This window comes from Prenolepis imparis, unplaced genomic scaffold (assembly GCF_030444845.1).
Source record: "Prenolepis imparis isolate NDT839.2.m4 unplaced genomic scaffold, iyPreImpa1.0 SCAF_1, whole genome shotgun sequence".
NCBI classification, from domain to species: Eukaryota; Metazoa; Arthropoda; class Insecta; order Hymenoptera; family Formicidae; genus Prenolepis; species Prenolepis imparis.
The window spans coordinates 3,070,498-3,092,564 of record NW_028141159.1 but is presented as its reverse complement, the minus strand read 5'-3'; the positions used below and the strand labels follow the sequence as shown (position 1 = coordinate 3,092,564).

General features: G+C 38.0%; 1 protein-coding gene across 8 annotated transcripts in view; it reads right to left on the bottom strand.

Annotated features, from left to right (window-relative positions):
- The window catches only part of Chi (LIM domain-binding protein 2 Chi), a 151,056-nt gene that overhangs the window by 27,361 nt on the left and 101,628 nt on the right, over positions 1–22,067 (bottom strand). For 7 of the 8 annotated variants that reach the window (XM_083048878.1, XM_083048886.1, XM_083048853.1 and 4 more), the window contains one exon: positions 350–449. In XM_083048878.1, coding sequence (XP_082905004.1) covers positions 350–449 — 100 coding nt within the window. The remainder of the gene's footprint in view (positions 1–349; positions 450–22,067) is intronic. The other variant, XM_083048860.1, reaches the window with a different exon arrangement.

The window sequence follows — 22,067 nt, the reverse complement described above, 5'->3', positions numbered from 1 at the left end:
TAAGAATCAGCAAAATATTTTGTGGCGAGTGATGAGAAGAGTGTTTTATACGCAATTTAATATTCAGAACAATATTTTATATAAATATATATAAATTCGATACCCCGATTCTCTCTAACTAGTTCGATTATTTTTTTCGAGAGAATATGAATTTTATTCCGCCATCAAAACTGATTTATTCTAAAATGATAAAACGAAACGCACATGTCGAGCAATGAATTCGTCTCGCGGACGAAGCGAGGGCTCCGATTATGATCGTGCAAGGACGAAGGGTCAATCGTGCGAATCTTACTCACTCTTACTCAACGCAAACGCAAAAAGAGAAATGAATTCGTGAAAGAGTACTCACCTCGGTGCGCTGCGATAACCTCTTGTTCAGCTCGTGAAGCCTGTAGTCCGGCTGGCTGTAGCCATAGGCTGGAGTATGCCTCCTGGGGACAGGTAACGATCTGTCAGATCAAACCGATCGGTCAATGTTAGGTGTGCTGTGTACAGCGTGTTACTCTCGTGAATGTTTCATGCATACAATACACCGCCGATCATCGCGCTGCGTCGAGCCCCCTCGCGAATTTTCGTAAGGCATCCCGAGGGGTACTTCTATCCGATTGGCAGGCTGGCTCTCTCTCGAGAGAGATAGATAGAGAGAGAGAGAGAGAGAGAGAGAGAGAGAGAGAGAGAGAGAGAGAGAGAGAGAGAGAGAGAGAGAGCGTGCCACAAAATGCGCCCTCGGACATGGCACAGATTCGCGAAATGTAGTCTACGACTTTCACTACGTGTAGCTTTCGATCTTTTTTAACACTTCTGTCAATAAAAAGATATCCGGGTATCCGAAGCAACTTTAAATGTGTCGAAACTTTTCTCCGTCCGAAACAAAATACAAAACAGCATATTTAAAGGGCTCGATGCAACGCAAATCAATTTCTAATACATTTCATAAAAAAAAAACTTTGACAAATTATATAATTGAAATTATATTCGCTTAATATTAATTTCTTCAAGTTCTAAAAAAGATAAGCGAGATCACACTGTTACAAGTTAATCTTTCATTTGTAATTTTATTAAGTATCGATTTCAACGCTGTACACTTGTAAAAGTTCCTTAACTAATATAAGATAATGTCTAAATCAATATATCTGACATTGAAAAAATCTCAATGTTGTAAATTTCAATTCTCAACTGAAAATGTGCTATAATTTCTTCGCTACTAGCCACATACACGAAAATTACTTCTGTATGCGACGTAACATCTTTCAGAAAAATTCAACTTTTCCCTGCAGAGAAGCGAGTGTTAATAATTCCAAAATAGAAAAAGAGACGAAAGTCACAACAATCGCTGTTGTCTCGCCAAGGGATGCATAATCAAAATGTCATTAACTCTTTTTTCTTATAGGAATGCGAAACACTGCCCAAGAATACGTCCCAAGACAAGTATTACTTTCCCCTTCCCTTTTTTATTGCACTGTATTTTATAGCTCTTTCTTGCACATTAATTTATCCGCGACATATTTCAACATCTTAAAGAAAATTATATAATTCAGGATCTAAATAATTAAAGTATTGGAACTCTAATTATTACCGATGTCAATTAATATATTATTGTAATTAATTATTGAAACACATGACAATTCCTTTATCTTCAAAATAAAATCAGATAAAAGAAATTCTTATTATTTTTATATGTTAAATTTATTTCGAAAATGGAACTATATTTTAGTTAAACATTTTTTAAATATATATGTATGAAACATTATGTATATTTATGTACATTTGTTTTCAAATCTTCAATTTGATATAAATTGTTGTAAAATAATGCAAATGTGTTGATAACTTTTATAAATTATATATAGTAACGTATGAATATATTTCCGAAATTATCGTTTTCTCCTAGTTGAAATCATCACTAAATAAATACTTTTTGAGCGGTTCTTTCCTTGTTGAGAGGTTCTTCAGACGATCGTTCAGGTAGTTTTCAAGGCAGAGAGAAACGCGTTTTAATAAAATTTCGATTTAGAAGCTTTGCGAATAAAATTAAATGCGAGTGTGTATATGTATATGTGAAAACTTTTAAAATCGAGCTTTAATACTGCTCGTGCATGAACGTGTCATCGTAATATTGAGAAATTTGGCCGTTCAGCTCTGTTTGATAAAATAACACCATATCGAAATCAATAATGACGCAAAGATCGTCATATTTATGCTGTCAGTCTGATTGTCGGCGATCATCCAAACACTAATAATTTGAATGCCGCGAAATCGATTTTACCACAGCAATATTTATCAAATATATTCAATTTTCACGAATCATAGTACAACTGACGAGTCGAATACAATAATTTTGTAATGGCAAACATAAATGCAAAAATTAATTTCCGCATGCACACGGCAAATACCGTGATATTTTTCTTCCATTCGACTTAAGTGCACGACCTAAGTCGCCCGTGAATTATTCACTTGGAGAAACAATTCATCCGCGCGGCGGATCGAATGTTAAAAAACTTCCTATATTCCTAAGTCGAGAAAATTTAAGAGAAGTTTCAAATAATTTGTTTAGGAAAAAAACTCGCGTTGTATAAATCTCTTTCTTTTTCTATTTCTGCATATACAACTTTTGATATAAGAAAACCGATGTGTGTTATTGAGACGCGCGTTTTAATCAACGCTTTCAAATCAGGCTCTCGGCTCCCGATCGCTCGTGGAATAACAGTTGGTTAACCGGCGGGTAATTAACGTCGCATTGATAATATTTAGTGCTCGAAATGCCCGGATTGGTGTGCACTCGCGCCCCGAGGCCGGACGAACGATCATTAAGAAGCAGCGCGGCCCGGTGATTAATAACAACACTACGCAGAATATTCCGATAACAGAGAGAGAGTTCAGCGCGCCGCATTTCCGGTAACGAATTTCGGGATCGTTCGATCGATATTACATTTAGCACGTTATACATTTCTCTCGCGCGGCATGATATACGAATGAATCTCGCATAACCCCGATCTATACATATTAAAAAGGAGCAAAAACATAAATATCGAACAGTATTATCGAAAAGCAAATTGCAAATTAAATAATGACGCCCAAAAAATCCCCTTTTTGAGCAAAAATTAAAAAATATAAAAAAAAATTCAAACAACAATGCAATGTTTCATTTTATTCAAAAAAACATGTTTACTATTTACAAACTAGACAACTGGAACTTTAATTCACAAAAAAATATCTCGAAAATTAGACATTGTAACGCAATAATTTATTTGCAAATGATGATCTACTTTTGATAACCTTTCCAATTGGTATCTTACGTAATTCAAAATGTTTTTGCTGAAAGAGGTGATTTTTAAGGGTTATTTTGAGCGTCATTCTTATTAAAGATTGTAGGAGACAGAGGAGAGACCGCGAGAGATCTTCTTCTCCCGAATTCGCGAGCTATCGACCTTGATGATACACGTGTCGCAGTTTCTTCCGTGTATTAACAGGCCTTGTAAAATCGTTATGCTAATTATAGCGCGCATAGTTGCACGAGGCTACAGAAGAGAAGGAGGGAGAGATAAACAAAGTAGACATAAGCGCTGCGATGATGCGAGAATAATAATTATACGCGGATTATAGTGTACGCGTGTCTTAGAGATATCGGGAGACGGACTCGTTCCTGACGTGACTGACGTTGCAAAAAAAGTGTAAATTAACGCTTTATTTAAATCCTATGGAATGTCGCAGAAGCACTTTATCTGTAATTTTCCATTGGATTTGTGACGTCACTTGTAATCGATGCTAAATATCCGGTATAGTAATTACAGAGACGAAGAAATAACAGTTTTTCTTCTTACAAATCGACCGCGCTAGGCTAATTAGAATTAGACTGTAAATAAAATAACTCTACGCTTAACAGAGTTTTAATAGATCATGATTTTTTCAGATAAATAATCTTTATCAATGATAAGACGGTTCTTTTGATTTTTTTTTATTTTTTTTATTCAATGCAATCGATAATATAAATCTCGTTCAAAGATTTTTCAAAGTCCATGTCGCAAGAAAATATAAAAAAGTACAAACAAGTAGATAACTTTGTCTAATCTTACAATCTACATGATATATATAGTGAATAAACTTATATTTAAAACAAAACTTTTAGCGCGATTAAGAGTAAATTAAGGAATATATTTATTGATAAAACTCTGGATAATTAATAGAATAAATAATGATCTGTCAATTAATATAATAAATAATTATGAATAACAGAGATCAAGACTAGAGAAAAAAGATTCAGCGTGATTCCTCCTTTTAATGCGCGAGAAAATATGCCGTTCCAAGATCGATCGCGTCGGGAAGGAAAACTTGGACTTTCTCGTCTCCAGAGAATCGACGCCATGGGATCTCGCCGACACGTCACTGTCGCACACGTGTACACGCGCGCGTGTACGAGCAAATTTACCAGGGGTGGGTTCGAGGACTTAAGGGTTGCAAGGGTAACCCAGTGTCATGTACGGTTTACTAGGGAGTGACGAGAGATGCATGAACAAACCTTTCGTCTCTCATTCCAGATATCGTTCGATCGAGAATACAAATTGTAATCACAGAAATTATTGAAAAAAAGTTGTTAAATGAATAAATACTACGGTAATTCCAGAATTTTTTAATTCAATTTTAATTCCAAATATTTGACAAATTAGTCTTATTCTTCTGGTAATTAGTTATTCAGAAAAGACATTTTATAAAACAGAATTAAATCCCTATCTTCTTAAAGAATATTTGATAAATTATTTCTATTCTTCTAAAAATTAATTATTCATAAAATTCATTTTAAAAAATACTAAAAGAAACAGAATTAAATTCCTATCTTCTTAAAGAATGTTTTAAACGCCTAGTCATGCTAACTATTTATTTGAGTCGACTACTCGCAGTTTCTCGCGTCGAATAACAGTCGTCCAAGAATTGATCTCCGCAGAGATGCTGAAGGAAGGCGATTGTTTCCGGACGCGTCAGAAACACGCGCACACGTGGGACACGAGGACTTGAGGAATCGAGCGTGTACGGTATATATAAGACGGAATTGAATCGCGCTAATATTTAGTCCGATAACGTAATTTCACGCGAGGCACGTAGAACGGCCGTGCAATAACCCTCCTTGCAGCGTGCGTGCATCTAAAGCGCGCGGGCTTTTCATTCAAGACGTGCCGATCGAACTAATTAATTCGTCGCACGACAGGCAGGTCGCCGCCTTTTTCCTACATTCTCTGATTCTTCACTGAATCCGGGAAAGATCGTGACAGATCATTTCGCCGATACGGAACTAATCCAAATGAAAATGAAAAACTAGCGCCTCGCACGCGCAGAATCTTTCAAGGCTGCGCCTTCAAGTATAAGTTTCAAGGAATTAATTCTGGCTTCATTTTTCTTTCTTTTGCAAGCTTTAATTGCCCCTGTGCCCCTTACAATGTTTTCGTAAACATGCATGACGATACTCTTTGTGTATTCTTTATATAAAATATATGGATAAATTTTGTTAAAGATACATTGGAAAAATTATTGGAAAAACCATTGTAATTTAATTAATAAAAAATATTTTATTCGCTTCAATTTATTCACCACTAGGCTACGAACAGCGGAGATAAGATAGGACCATTAATCAGAAAACTGATCGATTTTGAGAGATTTTCGTTGTTCATTGGTCGTAATAATGTTCAACTCGACGTGAGAGAATCTGCAAATCATTTTTCTTTTCTCACGATAAAAGTGATGAAGGTTTTTTTGCGTGTATCCAACAAATTTATCGGAAAAGATAAATTTTATAAGCCGCAACTTGGCAACTACGAAACTTAAGTATACATATGTTACCTCATTATAGATTTTACATTAACTTCACGTCTCTTCGTAGAGACGTATATACTTAATATATGTATATATACTCTTCTTGATTGTGTCCGCATAGACGGACATAATTCATCGTTAGTTACTAAAATAACATTGGCGGTAAGTATCGATCGCCATGCGGTTATCTTGCGCGATAACTCGTTCCCATCGATAATACTCGGTTATGGGCATCGTATAGGTATATGTGTATCTTTTCTGAAAGCTTAGAAATTTTGAATTTTTGAGAATCTATGTTTACCTTCTGCAAAACGTAACACATTACAGTGAATTGTAACATAGGAAACAATCGATCGTTTCCCTTTATTCCCATTCGAAGAAGGAAATTCTTACGAAACAACATTCTTTATATCGTGCACCAACAAATAAATAAACATACATACATACGTACATACATGTGCAATTAGAATGAGAGATCGAGATACTTATAGATTATATTTTCTAAATATGATTAGATCTCTATATTTTCCTATTTTTTCACCGCGCGACGCACATTTATGCACCGAATGCACTGACCTCGCCGTATCTTGGAAAGGGTTAAGGTCGAAGGATCAACCCCGCGTGTCCGTTCACTCCGATCGACATTGTACGCGCCACGTGCTCGTGTGCCGGAAGCGGCACCAGTGCGGCGGCCGATATCTCGTCGCGACCCGTCGGGGTCCGCGGGATTTGCAAACAGGTCGCCGTGGGTGGCTTCGCCCGTTATTAAGCCGCGGGAGTTAATGGCTTTAGTTTAGTTCGCGTGGCTAATGGGCGTCCCAACGTGCCGCGCCGCGCCGAGCTGTCAGTTGAATCAGCTGACCGGCCAGCTGGTCCGCGTGGCTCGGCTCGCGTCGCGTCGCGACGCTGCTCTTCTGCGCGCTGGAACCGTCGGTTGAGAGCCGTCGCCTGCAGGGGTCTCAGATTGGGTTAGCAAAGGGCGCACAGTTTGGAGCGAGGGGGCGGCGGCGTCGGCGGCGCCGAGGGAGAGAGTGAGAGAGAGAGAGAGAGAGAGAAGGGAAACTCGAGGGGGCACGCGGGAAGGGAAGAGGGGGACAGGCAGCAGGAGGGTGTTATTAGGGGTTGCTCATGGGGTGGCAGTACGATCAATGCCAGGGAGTCATGCTAGTCCCCAAACCCCTCCCCCGAATTCTATATATAGCGCGCGAGTACACACATGTATGGAAGTTGGCGCATGTAGACGGAGCGAGTGTGTCGGAAGCGTCGTCGCACTGTGTTCTCTGTGTGTGTACTGGTGCATATACACACGGAGTTAATCTATGCTAGAGGAGGGAAGAAAGAGACAGAGAAAAAAAAGGGATGAAAAAGGGACAGACAAGGAAGGAGGAAGAATGAAACGCGCGAGAGCGCGTAAACGCACGTGTATATGTGTGTATATATATGGACGGATATTTTCAACTCAACAGCGGACTACTCATTATCCTTCGCACGCAGCGTGTTTTCCGCGTGTTTATTCCGCGAGTCCGTTCGGTAAGTTAACTATAATGACAGTGATGACATCGGTCCCCCTTTGCCCCCTTCCCATTGATTATACGCGCGGACCCGGCGAATTGTTCGCCATTAATAATCGTCTCGCGATAATATTCCACGCGTGCAAATCGCCCCTCCCCTGCATCTCACCTCGACGATTATTGAACTTTAAACAAGTAAAGTAGGATTAGTTGGTCGAAGTAGAATTCGGCTTCAAACTAATCGACAACTAGGAAAGTAATTAACCAAAGTTTACTTGCTTTACACCCCTTTATTTACATCCCTAGCGCCATAATCCGCTGAATTTTTTATAATTCGCAATCTTTAATAATACGAAAAATATCTTTTCCTTTATAATAATAAAAAAAAGTAACGCTTCTCTCAATTCTCATCAAAGAGAAAATACAAGATTTATAATACATGATTCGCGATACGTTGTATAATTTCTTTCCCTCGTGTCTCTTTAGAAGAAGGGCTGGCAGAACTAATTGTTGTAGATGAAACGTTAAGTTGAACCCAGGGAGGGAGACTTTCGCAAACGGTGTTGGGCGTACACAAGACGCATTATCTATCTCAAAGTGATGCACCGCGTGTAATGCGCAATCTGCATGTCATAAGGATAATAATGGCGAAAGGTACGAAGCGAGCTCGCGTACGGGGATATTATCACGAGCTTTAGCCCGTCTGTACGCATGATGCAATACATATGGTGTGGTGGCCTAAACTGTCGAAGGACGGCGGGACGCAGCATTCGCTATTAACGAACCTTTTGTATTGATCGAAGGGACAATTCTGCCAAATCTGAAATCGCGTCACCGGCGCCGCTGCGCTTGTTCGAGAGAGAATCAGTTTTCGTTGAAACACGAATGAATGACATCTTAATGTATAAACAAGCTATAGTCATATGTACGATATAAAAAAATAGAGTATTGAAGGATATTTCATACATAATAATATAGAATCGTAAAATATACAATTGTATCTTTTGCACTGTACAATATCTATCAAATTAAGTATCTCTAATTATGGGGAGAATGAAGTATCTCTAAAAGAGATATTAGTAAAATACTTCTAAATAATTTTATTTTTAATTTTTTATAAATCTACTTTTCTTGTATGAATTTTCTTTTTGTTTCTATGTTTTTATTTTTATACAATTGAAGATGCCCGAAACATTGGGACGGAAACATTTAATTAAAAAATAATAAAGTGTTTCAAATTTTCACTCGCGCCTTTATCTCATTTTTTCATTTTTTCATTGCTTATATTTAAAAAAGAAACAAACTAAATTTTAACTCAAAATTACTTCAAATAACTAAAAGTTTATAATAACTAAACAAATAAAAGTAATCAAACAGATGAGAAAATCATATTTCGTAATTTTTCTATAATTTATTTATAAAATTTTAAACCAATAAATAATACCTAAAATTATGTAGGACTCTTTTACTCGCGTTTGACTTTTATTAGCCTTTTTATTACTTATAATGACATAGTTCAGAGCCTTTTCATCTTTATTCCTGTTCAAGTCGCATAATTGATGATAGGGGAGGACTTTATAAAATTAAATAATAATCTCAAAATATCTCAATATCATCATCATTTCTTAGGAATGAATGCAGAATACCAGGATGATGTTTTCAAGCTGCTAGTGGATATTTTAAAAACACCATCGCGAGCAAAAGCATAATAAATAAAATCGCTCGAATCGCAGATAACGTGCGGCGCGCGTGGGCTCGCTTCTCTTAATTACACGCAGAAATTCGCTCGCCGGGCCAGATTCGGGAATAACAGCCGACTCAGCTCCGCCGGCGCCACAGCAGCAGTAGCAGCGATGGCTGCTGGAACCACCACCTTACACTTTCGCGAGGACTTTCCGTTGCTGGCGCAGCAGTAATCGCGGCTGCCGCCGCGCCAGCAATTTATCGCTGCCCGTGACAGCGTTTTATCGGCGATATTCGTTCTTTTTTCCCCTCCCTCCCCCAGACTCGCCAGATAATTCACCTGGATCCAGAGACCCAGGACCCGCCCGCGCACCTCGCTCTTCTTCCTCCTTCTTTCTCTCCTACGCGGATTTCTCCCGGGCATATTTTGCTCCGGCATGTTTCTTGACTCGATAGCTAAACCGGCCGCAATTTGACTGCGTGTAACCCCCCTGAGAGAGAGCGAGAGAGGTCGCCGTTCAGTCGGTGCAACTTGCGGGTTCCCCGCATGACGGACGGACGCAGACGTGTCGTGGGAACGGACGAAAAGCGATCGGTCGACTGGAGAGAATCATGTCGCACCGACATAACGCTGCTCCGCCGCAGCCATAAAAGAGCAATAATCGAGGCTCGTTTCGAACTCGGGCACTCGGGCCTGGCTGGCTAGCCATTGCTGGAAAAGTGAGCGGCGTGAGTGAGAGAGCCTCTCCTTTTCTATTCGTGACGAAATCGCGCGCGCGGGCAGCAGCGTGTTTACGGAGTTGCGATATCAAACAGGAACAAATTTTACTACGAATTTGGCGAGACGACAAAACGTTTAGAGATGAGAGAAAATATCCCGTTTTTTTTTAATATACGATTTATACGATAATAACGATAATAAATAATTATTGTAAATAATCTAAAATAAAATATATTTCGAATAATTTATAGTACACAATTATACGAAATGATTTTGTGTTTTTTTTTATCTATTTTTATCTTTAATCCCTTAGAAGAGAATCATTTTTGGTCTAATTTTATAACAATTTTGTTTGATATGTAACAATATTATAATATTATATTATACAGAAATATATGACAGACCACACTTTTCATCCACGCAATAAACTATGGATGTTTGTTTACTGCGTAGCATTAGTATTCGGATATAACGAATAAAATAATCGAGATATAAACTGTGAGACCAAAAATGATATAAGATGTAATGTACGATTTTCACGATGCGCCAAAATCTGTAATGTATGTGTTTGTTATTTTCCTCATTTAATATAAGTTACAGTGATGCGAGACAGAATGATTATTATACAATCCATTATATAAAAAAATATTTTACGAATAATCGATTAAAAATAGTAATCAAAAATATGAAAAAAATATTTCGTGATTGTTATATTAACATTTGCTACTGTGCGAACGAATATTATTTAGTAGTGCAAACTACTTTACGATGTCGGTAGACAAGGTATATGTATTTCGTCATATTCCATGTCGAAACCACGAAGAAGGCAAAATACCATTAGGATAGAAATGAGAGATCCTTATTTCGTCATTCACGTAGGATAAACGAGACGTGCGCTTATTACAAACTGCTTTAGAAATGATGCATTTTTTATCGCTGCATTTGATTCGCTCGATTAGTGCATTTTTTTAATTTCAATGCGAACACAAATCTCGTGTCATAATCATTATTAATATAGTTGGCCCTTTATATTTCGTTATTGTTTCAGATGATTATCGAACGATAAATAAAACACAAAATTACAATTCTAGCATCTCTTTTTTTAATAATTATATATTTTACAATTATTATTATTGTCCCAAATAACGAACATGCGCGATTCAATGGTATTGTGAAAGAAAACAAGTTAAATTTAATCCTATATATCGTGAGATATAAACAACCGCCCTTAATTTATATGCGACTCGATAAAACCAAGCGTTTCTCGATGCAAGATGTGACTGAGAAAAACGGAAAAGAAATAAACTTCGCAGTTCAATCTTGCTTCGCCCCTTGACCCCCGACGATTAGGTATCAATTAGCAACACCAGCCATTTTTTAACGAAAGTCCAAAAGTCGCAAGTTGTAAAATTGATAATTAACACCGAACGATAAAAAAGATAAGATTCGGCTCTTTAACCGAAAATTTCTCGTGATCACATACTCTTCGTGATCGATGAACGATGAACATACTAAATAAATCATCCATTACATCCGCTATGTTTAAATAATAATAGCAACATAGGTGAGATGACAATTTAACTGTATCAAACTTGCATTCGAATTTATCAACATCTATGTATTCTCATGATAAATTATGTTAAAATCTGCATTTTTAAATCACTGTTAATAGGAAAGTTTATATAAATAGTCATAATTTTAAATTCTAATAAAATCTTTGCGTATGTGTGTAAGAAAGAGAGGGACGAGTGTCGAAAATTGATTTATCGCTCGCGTCGCCTCATAAAATTGGCAGATGGCACATTATAATTACGGCCGACAAAACAATATAGATGCACAGATATACATATATACCGTACATACATATATATAAGTAGTTTAATGAAAATATTAGATTAAATTTCTGCTGCTAGTAACGAGGTTTTACCAGCGCACATTGAAAATCGCATTATCGCTTGCTTTGCTCCGGGAAAATTGGTAGACGCGATATATTTTAACTGTAGTAAATATACACAGAATACAAGTAGTGTTTGGCGAGCGTGTTAGATTGAATTTTTGCCGCTAATGAGATTTTCGCGACGTACATCGGAAACTGCATTACCGCTTTTGCTCCGCGAAAATTGCCGGACGGTGCCTTTTAACTCCGCCGCGATGACACATTTAAAAATTCGGTTTGTAGGGTGCAGAACGCAGGATCGAGAAATCGGTAAAGGTATATCTCTTCCTGTGACTCTAAACAAGTTCGGAAATAACTTAATCCATTTGCTACCAATTGTTTGTAACGAGACGACTTTCATATCTCGACATCGTCTCTTTCTTTTCGTGGTGAATTAAAAGAAACAAGAAATACAATAAGTGTGATCTTTTACGCGCTGGAACAAAAGTGGTTCTTAAAAAAAAAAAAGAAAAAAGACGGTGACACATCTGTTCGAGCTAAATTGCCGTGGGATTACCGGGTTTGAAGATCCTGAGGAACCGGTTCAGGATCATACAAATAAAAAAAAAAACTCGCGGATCGTTTACCCCCCTTCGTGACAATCTCCCGTTTCAAGTTTCGTTTTCGTCTTCGTTTCTCTAGTCGTTCTAGACTTGTCGCGAATGAAAAAGATCTCCGTATGCGAGCGATTCTGAATAAAAAATTCATTTGTTAACGTAAACTTGCGATGATTAATGATATATGGCATTATAATTCTAGCAGAGAGAATTCTATGTTTCGCGTGTAACCGTATGCTTTAATTGAGATAAACGGTGGGTTTATGATACAGTTAACATCACGATGATCTCCACAATCCACAAAGGAAACGGAGAGATCAACGATTTAATCACGATATCAAATTTCATCATTGCAAACATATCATTATTGCTATCGATCGATCTCGCTGATTGCGGAGGCTTTTTTTATTCAATCTACGGATATCTGATACAAACATGCCATTTTTTTTTCATTATATACACATTTATGTAACAGTGATTCTGACAACTGGAACGGGATACTGCTTTTTGTAAGTAAAGATAGAAAAAAAAAATGGTAGAAGAAAGTATTGCAAAATGTATTAATTTTTTATGGCGTCATTTTTGTTGCAGATGCATCTGCACGTTGCAATTGCACTTTTTTTTAATACAGCTATATTTTTTTTGCATTAATCGATTCTTTCATTATTCTGTGTACAAAAATATAAGAATCGATTTATGTAAAAAAAAATATATATGCAGAAAAAAATGCAATTGCATCGGTGCATCTGCAACAAAAGTGGTGTCATAGGAAGTACATCATACAATATTTTATCATTTTTTTCTTTCTTTACTTGAAATAGAAGTATCCAAATTGTCAGAATCACCCTGTATATTTTTTTTCCTCTCGACTGTCATTTAAGTGCATATGTCAGGGATTGACGTATGGATATTCAACTCGCGCCACTCGCGAAATGAACACAAAGTAACGCGAACGATCGCGGTTTGAATTCGGAATGGAACGACACGATTATACGGAGCCCATTTGGCTATATGCATGCGCGCGACATATCGCGCGATTAAAACGGCGACGATAATTTATCGTCGGGCGTATGCGCGACAAAGGAAACGCCAAAACGAAAGGCCGTCTCTCGCGGTGTTATTACCGGCGCGTTAGCGCCTGTTTACACGGAAATGACACGGCGCGATAAATCCGTGGTGTCACGGTCCATCGTTGTCCACGCAGGAACTGGAAAGCCTTAATACCGGTTTACGAGAGAGGCGAGACGGCTTTACGCCGATAAACCACTTCCTCCGACGTTTATTCGACGATCCTCGGCGATTTAGACAGACCGCACGCGCACGCGCGCACGATAATTGCACACGCCGTGTCGCTCTATTATTGATAAAATAATTATCGGTCAACGACATCGTGTATGAGGGATTAGCGTTAACGTCGGACTTGGCGTCCAACGACAATTGAGAGAAATTTTCATTTTAAATGCAAACACGACACTGCCACGGTGACGATAATGTAACACTATTATTTTTCTACAGAGAGAAAGAGGGAGAGAAAGTAATTTGAAAATTGATTATCTTAGTGATTGCACATTGCCGAGATATTCTTCTCCCACTTTGCAAAGCTCCGCGACTTATTTTTCATATAAAAAATATATTTGTATTCAAGATATATGATTAATATATATAAAACATTAAATATAATTGGATACACTGTAAAAAAAATTTGTTAACTTGACTAAACCGTTCAACTAAATAATATTTTGTTAACTGAATATATAAAAATATTTAAATTAAATATAACATATTAAATCTAACAAAACTTTTGACAAAACGTATTTGACTTAAATACTAATATATGTTCAATTAACAAAACAGTAATTTAGTTGAACGGTTTAGTCAAGTTAACAAATTTTTTTTTACAGTGTATAGTTTGCATCTGTCGGATTGATTCATAAATAAGTTGCATGAGTTTTTAAATCGAAACGAAACAACTACAGCGAATACAAGAAAAATTGTAAAAAAAAAAAGTGATCAACCCTCAAAATTCGCAAAAATGTGATTTTGCTACACAACCAGATACGGCAAAATAAATCAAGAAAAAATTCTAGAGCTTTCGTGGTCACAGTTCTATCTCATTCTTCTTGTTGTTCGATCAGATTTCCATTTGTTTAGATCACTCCAAAAATCATAAAATGGAAAAAAAATTTCGTAATAATCCTGAGATCGATGAATTTGTAAAAAAAACTTTTTTGCATCTTTAAAATTCTTCCAGGAAAAAATTAACAAATTACCGTTTAAATGGCAACAAGTTGTGCTTAATGGAGAATATATAACAGATTATTTAATATATAAATAATTTAAAAAAATTCAGTTTATTAAGTAAAATGGAACTTATTTCTAAAGCGACCCAATATTTCAAGCAGAGAAATTCATCCTATTAATATTGCAAAATTTTAATATTCATGTATAATATAACGTCATACATTTCTGACTTTATCTGATGACAATCAGGCCATTACCATTAGATTATTAGATTAATAAATTCAAACCACACATACACTGAGCAAAACTAATTTCGTCTCGTCATTAAACGTCTTCCTCCCGCGTTAAGACATTTCTCAGAGACTCCAATATGTAAAACATCGCGTTGAAAAAAAGCGGCAGATCGATTCGGAACAATTGGCAACATTAAAGATGCGTCTCGCAATTTAACGAAGAGCCAAGACGTGTCTCTCTCTCTTTCTCCCTCTGACACAAGGGAACGATAAAAACGACCATCGACGGCGTAAAGAGAGAAGGGATAAAGAATCCTCCCGTGACTTTTTTCCACGAAGCTGCAAAACGCGCCGCGAGATACGCGCGGGAAGTCGCCTCGACCTCTCGACGAGTCGCGTCGCGTGGGAGGCTGCTAATTTATTGCACATTAACGTCACTGGCCTGCGAGCGAGCGAGCGAGCTAAGCCAGGAGTAGGGAAACCACGCGTAGAGAGTGTATGCATCTTAGCGACCTGTCAAATTTTCATCTAATCGACGAAAGACCCGGCCTTCCTCCGTTCTCTGCCAGAGTGTGCGTCGGCGACACGTAAGACGCGATAAAATGTTCCAAGGAGCACGAAATGAATCATACCGTTGCCGTTTTAATCTGTCGTCTGGCCAAACGCGAGTCACCCCGAAAACGTGCTTTGAAAATCCTCGCCGAACATTTTATACACATTAGTATATGAAAAATGATCTCAGAACAATTCTCATTATTGTTGATAAAAGACGGATTCTGAAGTTAGAGAGTGAATACATTCGAGTTTATATAGATACAAGGAGAATAAATCTTAAGCTAAATGTTGTATTAAGATCTGATTGTCACTGTTGTCAATGCAGAAGTTTTCACCTTTTTATTAATGAATAGGTATCTCGAAACTGCGTGTTTTCGACAGATTGTATTGTGACAAATTCTCTATAGTAACTGCTCAGCATCGAACACTCTTTCCCATTATATACATATTTTATAGGATGTTTCCAAATACAAAGGTCCATTTTATTTCGGAAAGGGCGGAAAGAAGTTCCGATTTTTTAAGTTGCTTCGGATACTCAGGTATTCGATCATTGACAAAGGTTAAACGGTCAATTTCTGACTTTGGCTCCTCGTACGTCTATTGCGAACCGTTTCACATTCGTTGAAGATTTGTAAAATTTACTAAAGCTTTGCGAATACAATTAATTATAATTTAATTAATGTCAAAAACACAATTGCTACGGCGGATTCGCTCATCGGTAATCATTTTATATGTATGAAAACACTCGTCTTAATATACATGCAAATTTGATCCGCGTGGGATTTTCTACCGCAACAGAAGTTTAATGTCAATGTGCAAATAACAAAGTTGAAATCTCGCGCGCACATGGATTATAGCGCGTTTATTATTCGCTATTGTGCGCCCTGCTATTCTTAGCTCGTAGTGGTAATTCGATACGAAGGAACGAAAAGATTGGCACCAAAAGCGCGATCCGTGACTTTTCACGCGAGCGCAAGAAAATCGCGCGTGTTTCGGAACTCGCTAAACGAGCGCGAGCGAGTGGCAGCACGCGACGACGAGGAATCTCTCTCCGGGTTTCCTCAATACCGAACCACGAACCACGCTGTCCGTCCGTCCGTCCTTAATTGGGTTCATGCGCCGCCGCGTTAATAAACGCGGCCAGACAAGTGCATTCTGTGCATCGCGAAGTCCGGCCACGCGTCGCGCGCGCTTACCCCAACAGGCCCTTATAAAGGCTCAATCAGTCTGATCCCGATTGAGTTGTTAATTGCCTTAAAGAGGGCAAGGCCTTGCCTATACGGCACTAAAGCGCGCAAAGCCGCGTAGACCCCCTTTCCCCCTTTCCGTGAGTGGACTGCATCTCCGTCGCAGTTTCACTCGGATAAGCTGACGCAAAGCGGATGCATCGCGCGATGCTTAAGTCAATTGATGATGTCGTGACGCTTCCAGCCGTTGTACTCGAGGAGTTTTTATTTAATTAGAAGAGACCTTGATTAGAAGATTAAAAATTGAATTCGCATAGCGAAATCATTTCATTTTTCCTTCTTCAAGTTGCAATGTTTAATACAGGTTTGTCATTGATGAATTTTTAATATATTGAGCTAGTTTGTGCAAAATGCAGAGCCATCGCAGCAACAGGGCAATATTAAAAATTGATGAATCAATTTTCTTATATTATCGGTCTTTTATATATAAGACTGATAAAAATTACATTTATGTATACATAATTATAATATTATAATAAATATATATATATATATATATTTATAAAATATAAATATTTATACCTATACTATATATATTTATCACACGGTAAATATACATATATAATAGATATGCGCCAATGCAAATGTATTAGTGCGCAGAAAAAGGAATTTAATATCACGATACCGCGTATGACTGCATAACTTTTACTGTTTTTCGATGCAATAAGAAGACGCGAAAGAGATCGACGACTATCCGAGATGACGATATAATCCGAGAGCGCAGAAATTGCTCACGGTTGCACGCAGAAGGTTGACGATACGGTGAATACGCACAAGGCCGAAAGTACTATTATTTTGCTACGACCGTCTATATTTGTTTCATCGATACGCAACGCGCGGAGTTTCCGCGACGACTTCTCCGCGCGTCCATCTCCTCGCGATGGTACCGTTAGATAACTCTCGCTATTCGTTATCGCTCGCGGTGTAACACGTTACTCAAGGATAGATAAACAGATCGCGGAATGATCGCAACACAAACTCGCGTTTCAACGAGACGCGACGTAGGATTCGTAGCCAAGATCAACAATCCGACAGACGACGAAACTAGAAATCAAGAACATTCGAGAACGATTGGTGACGCAATACGATCGATATATCGTTGAAATTCGCTTATCATTGGAGAAATAATGAACCTGTTTTAAGGCTCCTGGGTGCTCACCGCGGCCATATTGGATTGTGACGTCAGAGGCGAGAAAGCACACGCTGAAAATTCTTAGATGCCATTTTTTAATGAAAGGATATTTCGATTAAACAGCACTTCAGATGGCTTTAGCACACTCTTAAAAACCCCCGAAAACTATCCTTTTCCCTTTATAATCAATCAACATCTGTAAAATGATCGAGATATCAGACTTTGACATGCGGAATGACTGCGCATGTGCAAAGACCAGACGGACTGGGCTTCATAATATTACATTTTACAGCTGTTGATTGATTATAAAGGGGAAAGGATAGTTTTCGGAGTTTTTTAAGAGTGTGCTAAAGCCATCTGAAGTGCTGTTTCATCGAAATATTTTTTTATTTCGAAATAGCATCTAAGAAATTTTAGCGTGTGTTTTCTCGCCTCTGACGTCACGATTTCGACATGGTCGGAAAGGAGCCAGGAGCATTAAAGTCCGCAATATATGAATCAAAAATTTAGTTAAAATTTTATTTATTAAAGATATTGAAAGAAATGAATATATCAATATAGATAATAAACAGGAGCCAAATGCGAGATAGGCGTGAATAAAAAAATCTGCTAAACAATTTTATTTTATTTTTTTATGGACTTTCATTTTTTTGTTCATTTTACTGAAGCTGGCCCGAAGTGAGACCAAAACGTTTAATTTTAAACCAATTAATACCTAAAATTACTTAGGAGTTTTTTTGCTCTTATTAGCTCTTTTTATTACCTAATTTAATTAAATAAGAAACAAAAATAAACTGAATTTTAATTAACACAAAATGACTTGAAATAAGTAATCAAAAACAGAGAGAAAATCATATTTCATAATTTTTTATTCAATGATCTTTAATTTATGCCAGAATAGATCCAGTCGTAGGACTGAAGGTCATCAATGCTGAAGAACCGATTATCATTCGAGGGTTTCGTTACACGACACCGCCGCCGACAATTCAATGCCTACAACACGAGATTTTCTCGCATGCGTGCTTACGAGGAAGAGATAGAGAGAGAAAGAGAGAGGATGGCACTTCTCTTTCTTTCTCTTTCTCTCCGCGTTACCATCCCTTCGTCTATTCGCGCAATACGCCTCCGGGCGCTTCCATAACTTGGTTCTTACACGACTTCCCTTTGCCCCGTCGTCGCCATTCCGTTCGTTCGCGTATATGCGTTTCATAAGTGCAGCTTCCTCCGCATCCGACGGCCCTCCTTCATTCGCTCTCGTGTTCGACGTATTGTCAAGGGGTACTTCTGTCTTCGTCTCAAACAAGAGCCGCCCTCTTCGCCAATAACAACGTCAATGCCATTAACCGATCTGCCGAGATCTTTCCATTTTCTATATCTTCGCATCTTCGCTTTCTATATTTTATACACACACACACACATACACCATTCATCCATTCGCTAGATCGAAATTGTGAAATTAATGAGGTGCTTGTCTCGACCGAAGTGATCGCGGAGAGAAAAAAAAATGTGACATAGAAAGTAACATTTTTTTTTAATCAGCATAGAAAATCTGCAAGATCTCGAGCTTTGCGTTAATTTTAAGTAATGACAGTAATAAAGTATATCACATTTCTCGATTGATATAAGGCGTACTAAAACAATGTCTCTTGTTCAGACAAAGTTAAAATAAAATTAAGTTAATAATTATTATTATATAGTTTTATACAACATTTATACATATAATATAAAATATTCGAAATAATGAAAGGTAATTGTTACGAAAAAAAATTATTCAATGCAGATTCATTTATAAAAATTTAGGTAGAATTAAATATAAAAAAAAGATATTTCTCAGAGACATGAAAAAAAAACAGCTCTCGATTCAATGAGATGTTCGACCCTCCCAACTGCACGGATCGATCACGGAGATAAATGATATAGGCGTTTCCGGATGCTGGTGGAAAACTTGGGTACGGCTTCGGCCGGTTAGTTCTATTATTAATGATGATGATCGGTTAAACATCGCGACTTCCACCGCGGCAATGCATATCGCACGCGTGTGCGGAATCGCGCCGCGCGTGAATTTTGGGATCGCGTGTGCGCGTGATCGCGCATTGCGTAAGACGCTTTTGCTCCGCTGGCTCTGCTGCTGCTGGCGTCCGTCGCCTTGCACGTGCGAGGATGAAATTAGCCGACACCCCCACCTCGCCTCCCTCCTCGCTCTCTACTCTTCCCTTTTTCGCCGGTTTCCCGAACCAGCTTCCAGCCTGTGGAAGTCGTTCCTTCGCCGTTTTCCTCGTATATTTTCCCTCCGCAACCTTTTCCCCCTCTCCAGATGATGCGTGTAAACATAGGTCGTGTATGGCGCGCATGGGGCCAATTTTAGAAACGGCGTTTTGTCTCGAGCGGCCTAAGACCGATGTCTCTATCAATCGTCTGCCGGAAACTTCGAGGGTGAAAATCGGGGGTGTAGATAAAGGAAAAAAAAGGTTGAGAGAGAGAGAGAGAAAGAGAATAATTTCCGTCACAGCTGTTACCGATTCCGTTTCTTCGCGCGGGGGGGGGGGGGGGGGGGTGCGGCTTCATTAATTATAACAATTCTGTATAGCATCGCTTTGACGTGCAATTATTGGGAATTTCCGTTGTAAAAAAATAAAAAAAAATATATAGCGAGAGAGTTTAAAAGAGTTGTCTAAAGAAATTCATTACAGTCCTTAATTCTGAAACGAGTGGATGACACGTCATTCATTTTTTAATTAATATCTCTCTATCGATGAAATCCATAATTCGAGTAATCCGAGATGTACAAACTTTTCATCTCAATCTCGACGAGCAGTGAATATAGAAAAAATAAACATAAGAGAGAAATTTATTTAAGATAATTTCATAGGTATTCAATGAGAACATTTAAAAAATACAATTATCTACGTGAAATTAATCTATATCGAGCCAAATTATAAGGAGAAGAAGAATCACGTGTTCTTCTAATGACAAGAATATGTTTCACCTATGTATCTTACATTTATTATTCACCGGAAGCACATGCTGTTATATGGATCTTAAATACAATACAGTTATACGGCTTGCCGAAAAATACAAAAGAGTTTCTATTACTTTGCATAACAATCAGCTAACATCTATTCGTAAAAGAGTTCTTAAGAAATCCAAATGTATAAGAAGAAATTCGATAATCTACATTTTCTCATCATACAGCAGAGTTCCGCGCATACATATATTCATTCCATATATGTATATTTATGGTTTAGTATTTGTAATTATTTCTTATCAAATAAGCGTGCCTAAAATTGATTTATTCGCAAAAAATTAAGTAATAAATAAAGTAACAAAAAATAATATTTAACATCTTCATTCTAAACTCAAAGTAAAGTATTTCAATTTCTGTCGCTGTGCTAAATGTTAGACGATATTAATATCTCTCTCTTCAGGCCTTGCGGCAACATTGCAAGGAGCTCTAGAATTCTTTTTTCCTTTTATAGATATCTGTCCCTTCTGGAACACAATACAAACGGTATTAGAAGAGTCGACCTGAAAATTCGGAGTACGATGTCGTTTCTACCTGGTCCCTATTGTATCCCCCCCCCCCCATGTTGCTTTCTGGAAAGATAACCTTTCCAGAAAGATATTCTTGACTACATTGGATCGCAACAATATTAAACAGAGGAAAACGCGTTTCCTTCTGCATCTCGTTTTATACATATAATATTTTTTCACCAAAATATCTTAATCTTAATCATTGACATTTATATTTTTCTATTTTCTCTTGACATTTATATTTTTCTATTTTCATATTTATATTTTTTGACAGTTTTGCAGAACGTAACTCTCTTACGAATGTATAAAATAAATATTTTTTTTACTTAAATTTCTCGAAATGTTTTTTTTTATTTTCAAATATATATTTCGCAAAGAAGAATAAAACGGATGATGAAAGCGGAAGTATCACACGTTTAACGATCGCGATTGTCCTTTAATGGCAAGAACACACCTTATATGTTGACATGAGTTCAGAGAGTCACGCTCAATGATAAACATACAGCGAGAACACGCGGATTCAACCCGATCTCGCAATCATCGCATAACACATCTCCGGTAAAATCACGTTGGCCGATTGAAGGGCTCTCGTCGCGCTTCATTATCCTCTCGGTTTCGCAAGAAAGCCTTCCTTATTCCGAGCGCGTCGCGTCCAGAAGATCGGCCCGACACGTGTCTTCAGGTAGTAGAAACGGTCGCGAGGTGCGACGCAAGAAGACGCGCGAGAAAAAGAACGAGACCGGACGAGAGCGGAATCTAGCCGGAGGCGGCATTCGCAAACAAGAGGGAAGAGAAGAGAAAGAGAGAGTCAGTGTCTCGCCGCCACACCACGTTTCTCGACGATCGCAAGCCGTGCGATCGGAGCCTGAAAAACGTATCATCATCCCACCGAAGGTGGCTGCTTTACATTATCCGTCGTGC